General features: G+C 39.1%; 1 protein-coding gene across 1 annotated transcript; it reads left to right on the forward strand.

The window, feature by feature from the left end:
* The first annotated feature begins 737 nt into the window (after window positions 1-737).
* LOC310956411 (uncharacterized protein) lies at window positions 738-8,146 on the forward strand. The gene is made up of 5 exons (XM_083926615.1): window positions 738-781; window positions 2,332-2,507; window positions 2,912-3,038; window positions 5,580-5,927; window positions 6,023-8,146. The coding sequence occupies exons 3-5, from the start codon at window positions 2,966-2,968 to the stop codon at window positions 6,127-6,129; spliced, it is 528 nt and encodes a 175-aa protein (XP_083782741.1). The 5' UTR covers window positions 738-781; window positions 2,332-2,507; window positions 2,912-2,965; the 3' UTR covers window positions 6,130-8,146.
* The last annotated feature ends 526 nt before the right edge of the window (window positions 8,147-8,672 follow it).

Genomic DNA, 8,672 nt, shown 5'->3' on the forward strand with positions numbered 1-8,672 from the left:
AACATAATGAAGGTTCTGAGGTTATATGGTCGGATGAGAGTAAAATGTAACTTTTTGGCTGAACTCCAAGCGCTATGTTTGGCAGAAACCAAACCCAGCACACCACCCAAAACACACCATCCCTACAGTGAAGCATGGTGGTGGCAACATTATGTTGTGGGCTTGTTTCTCTTCAGCAGGGACTGGGCAGTTGGTCAGGACTGAAGGACAAATGGATGCTGCCAAATACACCCAAATTCTTGAGGAAAACCTGCAGCCCTCTGTTAGAAACTTTAAAATGGGCTGGGGGTTCATCTTCAGCATGACAACGACCCAAAACCCACTTCCATAAAAACAACACAGTGGCTAAAGGACAGGAAGAATGGGGAAATATTTCCCAGTCTAGGTGCACAAAGCTGGTAGAGACATATCCAAACAGACTGATGGCTGAAATTAAAGCAGAAGGTGCCTCCATAAAGTATTAAATCTGGGGACTCATGACTTTCCCAACCCTGCTACTCTAATTCTTTATTTATTATCAATTTTCAGAAATTTTGAAAAAGGGCTTCAAAACAAAAAAAGGGACTATTTTAAAAGGGTATCATGAGTTTATATAGGCAGTGTAAGAATGCTACATTGTATGCATTATTGCTTTCCCAAAGTAAAAACATAAATAAAACCCAAAACTTTTATTTTGAAGGAAATTATCCTAAAGAGTTAAGTTGCTGTTTGCAGACTTTGCTTTTTGCAAAGTTCATGGAAAGTTTGATGGTCCTGAGTGCAGACTGTGTGGTCCAGAGAGGTAAGCAGCATTAACTCCACTGATCAAGGATCCTAACGTGTGTTTGCATTAAATTAACACGGCTCCTTTACTGCAGCTGCACTGTTTTGCACAGATTCTCCTTCCACGCTACTGTTCATGCCAGCCAGAGTTTATTTCACAACAGCACACTTCATTTGCAGCTAGCATGAAGACTGGAAAAACAGAGTATTGATACATGCTTTACATTTACGGGATCCAGTTCAGGCATGTCCGACACATGAACACGCAGAGCACACAGCTGGGTCTTAGACATTCAGCTCCAGTCTGTGTAGAAGACCTCCCCACACCCCAAAGACAACAGCTGGAAATTACTGTTAGCCTACAATGTTACATAATGTTTTCCTATTCCTCCATGTTTGCTTGATTGACTCAAATTGATATGAAAAAAATCGACTAGAGCTTATTTTGATTATGAAAGTGTCATTTGCATAAGGTTTTTTGGATAGTAGATAATAGAATTTACCTCTCTTCCTTTCCTCTTTAAATACGTGCTATATGTAAAGGCCTATATTAAAGGTTTGGTGCATTCTTTCCCCTTTTGTATTGCATAACAATACCAAGAAGCTGGATGTTAGTGCTTAATCTTCATCGTAGTAATGCAAAAAGATTTTTTCCAGTAGGCCACTGACCCAGTATACAGTGTAAAGACACCGGGTGTAGTCTCATTTGCAGCCTGCATTAGTCTGCAGGCAGGACAGCACATCCAGGTTTGCTATTATTGCACCAGTTGGATACAGTAACATATTGCATGGTCTGCAATCTGTTTGCAGGATTACTTTGTTTTTTTATGTGGATTGGAAGCATCATATGTGCTTCTGCTTTAATTAGTGATTGCATTCATCATGGCAGGTCTCTGAAAATAATTAATGCTTGAAATAAAAATCCCTCCTGCTACTACGGTGCATTTGTACATTGACAGTAGGAAGATATTTTACCAGTCACTGTTATTTCCTTTAATGTGACTGAGATTGCAGTAGAGAAACCAATGCAGAGTTAGACCTATAGTTGTATTATGCTAACTTTCAATAAGCGAAAACATGCATGAATGAGTGGTGGTGGATGGAACAAATTTAGATTAAAGACTCTGAACTCTTGAAGCCATAGGAGGTTTGAAAGTGCTCCACCCACACCTTTCTTTTCACACTAGCTGTCACCAAAACATTGATTGCTGTATTTGTTATATGTGGTGGTGCAGTTTTTGTCCTGCAGAGGGAACTCTTCTTCTGCACCAAGATATAACAGTTCCCCTAAAACAATCTTCTGGATGGGAGAATGATATGAAAAGCAAATTGATAACCATTATGTGTAAAGTTCCAGTTCCCCAACTTTTAAAATTACGAACTCTGCATTAAAACGTCACCTATGAGACTTTAGTCACACATGATGGGCTGATGAGCATTACATCTCTGGCCAGGGTAACTTTACTCCCTGATAAATGGAAGGAAAGGGAAATTAATTTCCCTGTTCCTGGATCCCTGCTGTGCAATAAAGATAATGATCTTTTTCTTCTTCTTCTAATTCTTCTTTAGGGTGACAGCCACATGTTATGTGTGCGTGTTTGAGTGACTACGTACGGAGCAATATCTGCACTCAGTCCAACAGTGAACGCTGCTCCGCTGGTGCTGATGCTGATCCTGCTGCTGCTGCTCCGCATATCGACACACTCAGCAGCTCAACTTCGGGACAATTAAAGACCACATAGAAGGTAAGACCTGCTGTCTGATCTGAAGAGTGAAAATAGGCTTAGACATGTGAGTGTAGCGAATCTGACATTTGCAGATTGGCTTTTGCGTGTATCAGAAGCATGTCTGCGCGGCTGTCCGGTTTATTCACCTGCAGTAAGAAAAATGTGCGCAGTCAGGGGAGCTCGGCAGTTTGCTGCATAGGCGTCGTCCTATCTGCATTTGGGCTGCAGGCGGAGCAGTACACCCAGGCCCGCTATCACTGCGCCTGTGGCGTACTGTGGTGCAGTTTGTACCTATAGGTTGCATGTTTACTTACTCTGTGAAGATTATTAGCACCTCATGTTTTTTTCTGCATTTATCAGTGATGATTTTCCGATGCTGTGTGTGCAACTTTTTCATGTTGTCCCATGCTGAACTCTGCTAGCCTTAAGGTGGTGTGAAGGTTATTGTTCTGATCGGACAGACACTCATCATCGCCATGGAGCTGCACCTGTTCGCCACGGCCTGTCTCCTCTTTTGCAGGATAATGATAACGCATCAAACTACTCACAGTATGTGTCATTCTTTGTTTGTGCTCAGAAACATGTCATTTGAAAACAAGTTAGTTGGATGTGCGGCACCCATCTATTTAAGCTGGATTTATAAAGGCCAATGTGGAAATATGTCAAAAAAGATGTCATAATGAAGATAATTAAATTCCATGTCCAGATTGTCCATGACAGACAAAGAAAACCCAATAATTATGTGTCATAAACACATTTCACCACTGAGATCAATAAAGACCTACATTAATCACAGCCTACATAGGTGAGAGCGGGGAATCTGGTCACACTTTCTGCTTTCACTTACATTTTTCAGTCCCAGTAAATCCCAGTCACTTATATGTATTATATAATTAAATAATAAATGATTGTGCACAAATGTATGGGCTAATCTTTAGATTCTTACTTCTCACTTTATTATTGTTAGTGCAGGATGTGCATTTGTGACAAGTTGACCCATCGCGGGATAAGTTGACGATACATTGACAGGACTTTAGAACAACGAGTTGTACATGCAAGATTTTTAAAGTCTTTTTTAGCTTGTTCATCATGAACTGAATAATTACATTAATAAATTGTTGTTAAATGATCCTGCATGATTTATGATTCAGCATCAAAGTGAAGAGATCATGTAAACGGCAACAGCTAACGTTAGCTGGTGAATTCAGTTAGCCTACTTCTGCCTCATTTGAATTTTAAAGATGTTACTCCAAGAAAACACACAACTCTTAGAAGAGCAAAAACAAAGGCAATCTTTCTCTGTGGTTGCTCAGCTAAGAGACTGCTAACACTGCTTACACTAGCCTTTTACTTTTATGCTGAGTAATAACTCACAACAAGCCATCCTCGCTATAGCTAGCAGGTAGCATGCAAAGCTTTAAGCTAAGCCTTTCAATCTAAAGCGGTGTTGTTACCGTGTCTGTGTATTGTGTTTATATACAGCAGCAGCCTCTAGTTGGTTGATTCAGAATAACCGTGTAGCTAACGGAAGCTAACTGGCTATTTTTTGGTAGGAGTTGCTGAGCGGGCTAGATTGAGAGAGGCATGTGATTGACCCCACGGCACTGTTTTGGAACCCATACTCTTCAGCCTCTATATCAATGATTTAGCAGATGTATGCACAAATATAGGTGTACAGATGCATGCAGATGACACAGTTGTATATGCATTTGGTAAAACCTGTAGGCCTACTCTTGTGACTGAGAAACTAAATGCTAACTTAAACAGAATATCATCTTGGCTGGCATCATCTTGTTTAACTCTGAACACTAAAAAAACAAACTCTACCTTTTCCATCAAAAAACCTCTAACAAACCTCCTGAATGTAAAAATCTATGGTGAGCTCACTGAACAAGTGCCTGGAAACCAGTAAACTATCTGGGAATAATTATAAACTATCAATTGAACATTAAAAGTCATGAAAATAAAACCATGAAGGCAACCTTAAGCTGTTTTATGATTATAAGAAACTGTTTGACTTTTAACTGATGATTTTCTCACATACGGTATATCTTATGGCTTAACCACATGGTCCCAGGCTCCCCAGTCATCAAATAAGGCCATACCTTGTCTCTATAGCCGAGCCTTGAAAGTCCTGGGCAAGAAAAGAATAAGGAATCATCACTGCCAAATACTATGCAAATATAAGATCCTAAGTTTTGGTCATTTTATATCTTTACATATAGGTAAATTGGTCTTCAAATACCTAATACCCAAATAATGCTGCTCCCCAACTGCTCTCCAAGGCAATAACAGACTGAATAGTGGTACCAGATCCACCACCCAAGCAATGCCAAAAGGCAGTTGTAGGATCACCTTCTGCAGATCTTTTGCTCAAACTACCTTTTCAGTAAAAGGGACAAACTGTTGTAAGTCAATGCCAGACCACTTGAAATGTATCCCTACATTTGTAACATTTAAAAGAAATTTATAGTTGTGGCTAATTCAGCAACAATCTTGCTCTCATATTTAGTTTTTACACTGTGCTCTCTCTGTATGTTTTCTTTTATTTCCATTTTTATCTCATTTCCATTTCCCAATTTTATTATTATTATTATTTTATTTATTTTTATTTTTAACCAAAAGCACAACGAGGAATGGTGTCCTGAATTAGCCTCTGCTAAAAACGTGATACATAAATCAGATGGCCGTTTTCAAGCATATCTATGTTCTTGTATCCGTCCCTATTTAAATAAACCTTAAATAATAATCAAAAGGTGTGAGGGCAGTGAAAACACTGTGGAGACAAGTGACAGTATGAAATAAAATGTGTCATTATGAAATGAAGAATTATAAATACACCATTAAATACATGTATTTTAAGTGTCAGATAAAACTCTGCTCTTTTACAATGAAAATAATACATTTTTGAGTTTTAATAATCCTTTCACTTAGGCCTGTGTTTATTTATTTAATAATGTTTCTCTTAATTATTCAGTATTGAATCAGTTAATGCTCTCAAGCTCTTTATAGAATGTATCATTCTTTACATTTATACCACGTTGAAACAGAGATACTTTGTGATTCACATCCTGTTTGCATTTCTTTCAGTGAACTCGGTGTCTACATTTCTTTTCGCTCCTCGCGGGCCTCAAATGTTTCCATGTCTAACTTACTTGGAGCGAAACGTCAGGGTGGATTGTGAGTTTCCACCTACCTACAAGGTTCCTGGCCCCTACTGCGAGTATCGGCAGGACAGTCGCCTGGTGGGCAGCACCTACCCCAACGCTGTCATCTATGTGGCCACAGAGGACCGCAGGAGGAGCAACGTCAGCCTGGTCAGTCCTAATCTGTGCCGTCTCACCTGGGCCCCGCTGGCTGATGAAAGGCCTTTCACCTACACCTGCAGGGTCTACCAGGGCAACAGCTGGAAGGAGAACAGCATGGCCGTCCATCACAGTGAGTAGAGTTCGCCTAAGCTTGTTATTCGGGTCTTTGTTTCCTCCAATCATCACCTGAAACTATATCTAAATACCCATTCTGCTCTACTACAGGGATTCTTCCTATCTGCTCTGCAATCAGTGTAATGTTCGAATCAGCGCCATGGTTTTTTCCCCTGGTGATGTCACTTCCTGTGACTGTGGGTCTTCTGAGTCCGTGAACTCTCCCTTTTACATGGTCACGACACAATGGACCTTTCTTACATGGTTTGTGACTCACTCTGGTTTGATGGTTGATAGTTTTATTTTCTATTATTTTATTTTTTTAAGCAGAAAGTAGAAGCCATGAAAACCCCTCTCAATAAATTAGACTGAATGAAATCAACCTTTCATTGAGCTTTGGGCTGTTCTTTAAGGTGTGAGGTGTGAATTAGACGTCATTCTCCCCAATGTACCTTGAACACCATTGTTTTACAATGCTAGGCTATCAAAAGGAGAAGGGAATCATGATAATATCTGATGAAAGACATGGCAAACAAATGCAACAGTGAACAGTGTTCATTTTCTATTATAATAGCAGGTTTTTAATCTGTTGCCTTGATCAGGTCTCTTGTGTAAATAAGTTTAATTGGGACCTACAGTATCTGTGTAAACAATCTAATCATTAATGACCGAATAAGTATAGATTTTGTGTTATTTTGTATTTTTGTTTTGTTAACGAAAAACAGATGCTTCTTATAGATTTATATTGCATCTTATAACTCTCCTATACACAAATGGTTTTGATTATACACACGGACATTAAAAGCAGAGATCTTCCCTCAAACACAAGAATAGAGAGCCATATGATTGGATTTATTATGCTCCAGATCCATTAAAGAGTGTCTGTCAGTTCAGCCTCATCAGTTTGCTCGGCTATAAATATAACATGTAACCCGGGAAAGTATTCAAATGGCTGACATGGCTATTGAGTAATAGTATTGAATAACTGCTCAAACACTGCCTTTCCTGCTAGCAATGCTAATCTCTGATACCTTCAGTACCTTTACATAGAATTAAGGCATCTTTATACCAGACCCCCATGTGAGGTTCACCTGGTTGTAGCAAAGCAGCTCAGTCTCTTTTCTACTCCCCTTGGACAGCAATAAGACAAATACTTAGCTGTAGTTGCTCACCTTAAAAAAGCAATGCGTCTTATTTTCTGAAACTGTCAAATGACGTTCCCCCTCCTAGGGCTCCTAATGGCATCTGCACGATTCCACCATGCCCAACAAAAAAAATAACCAATCAGAGCTGAGGAGTCTTTGAGGCAATGTACATGACTGCTTGTGAACTCAAACTGTCAAACAAGGAAGCGCTGCTCAATTGAGACTCTGTTACTACATTGCTTATTTATTACCTCAAACGTTTCCAGAAACATCTTTTCCTGTGCCGTTTAGCTGTGAAATGAGAAAGTTTTTGGTCCGGCCACCATTTTGGAAACAGTCGTGCCAAAAACTAAGCCCCACCACACGAGCTGGAAGCAAACTTGCTCTGTTTTTTAGTTCAGGCGTGGCGGAATCTCGCAAATATCATTAGAAACAAATGAACAAGTTACCAACAGCAGCTTTCACATGAGTGGGAGAACATTTGGGAAAAGTGTAATGTCAGTGCTCAATGTTTCACTTTTGTTTCACAGTGCTTTGATGTTAATCTGCCCTACACAGCCTAAAAAAGACCTGCAGATGTGTGACTGTTGTAAATGCATCAGTGTAATGATGTGGACCAGGCAGAGGATTTAGCTCTGCAGCCTTGTAGTGAGAGTGATACTGCAGCTTAATGAGTCGCTGTTTCTTATCTAGCTCAAGTAATCACTGATGGACAGACATTGCCAAGATTCATTCTTTAATTAGACACTGCTCGCCTCCTGTACAAGTACGCATGTGGTAATATACACAATACATGTGTAGTATGAAAGAATATTGTAGCTTTATGTGTTTTTTCAAAGCTGCTTTTACATTTGAATATGTTATGTTTACAGTGACACTGTCTAAACACACACATGTAGGGCCTTTGTAGGCTCTCTTTATGCTGCGTATTAAATTTGAATGCTATTTTTTTCACAATTTTAACAATGATTGTGTCTGCACTGCATTTCTGTTTTATGTTTCCATCATTTTCCGACGCTAAACACGCCTGAATATAATTTGCACAGTCTTCCTTGTAATAAAGATGTCTTTATATTTTTCAAATAGATAAGTCAGCTTGTTTAGTTTATTTTTCTTCTACCACCAAAGGTGTGCTAAGCGCTATAGCAAAACTATAGTTACTAATAAAGGTTATGCACAATTATAGTTTCCTGTGTTTTATTTGCAGGTCACTAATTCTATTGAATACATTCTGACTGCTAATGAAATTCTTTGTTTATAAGACACTTCAGATATATACATCCAGAGACCCTAAAACAATGGCCTAATCCTCTCTCTTGCACTATGTCATCAAAACATTTAGCTGATGTGTGCTGTGGTGGTGCTTCCACATTTTGTCCTGCAGAGGGAACTCTTGTTTAGCACAACCATTGGCAGCCCCCTAACGCATAATATATTCATGGTATTGAGGTTATACAATTGTTATACAAATAACTTTAAACTATACTTCACCTCAGTCAGTCAAAAAAAAGATTTTAGTTTTTAGATGAGTGGCAGGGTGAATTTTATGTGCATTATAAAATTAGGTGTGGTATAATAAGATTGTTCGTTTAATTAGGTGAAGGATCGTACATAAC

Source organism: Echiichthys vipera, assembly GCF_963691815.1.
Source record: "Echiichthys vipera genome assembly, chromosome: 14".
NCBI lineage: Eukaryota > Metazoa > Chordata > Actinopteri > Perciformes > Trachinidae > Echiichthys > Echiichthys vipera.

Bases quoted from the DNA above. Each gene is read 5' to 3' on its own strand.
- LOC310956411 (XM_083926615.1), top strand. From the start codon at position 2,966: ATGGAGCTGCACCTGTTCGCCACGGCCTGTCTCCTCTTTTGCAGGATA. The intron at 3,039-5,579 runs GTATGTGTCATT...CATTTCTTTCAG, and splicing joins AACGCATCAAACTACTCACA to TGAACTCGGTGTCTACATTT. The intron at 5,928-6,022 runs GTGAGTAGAGTT...GCTCTACTACAG, and splicing joins CAGCATGGCCGTCCATCACA to GGATTCTTCCTATCTGCTCT.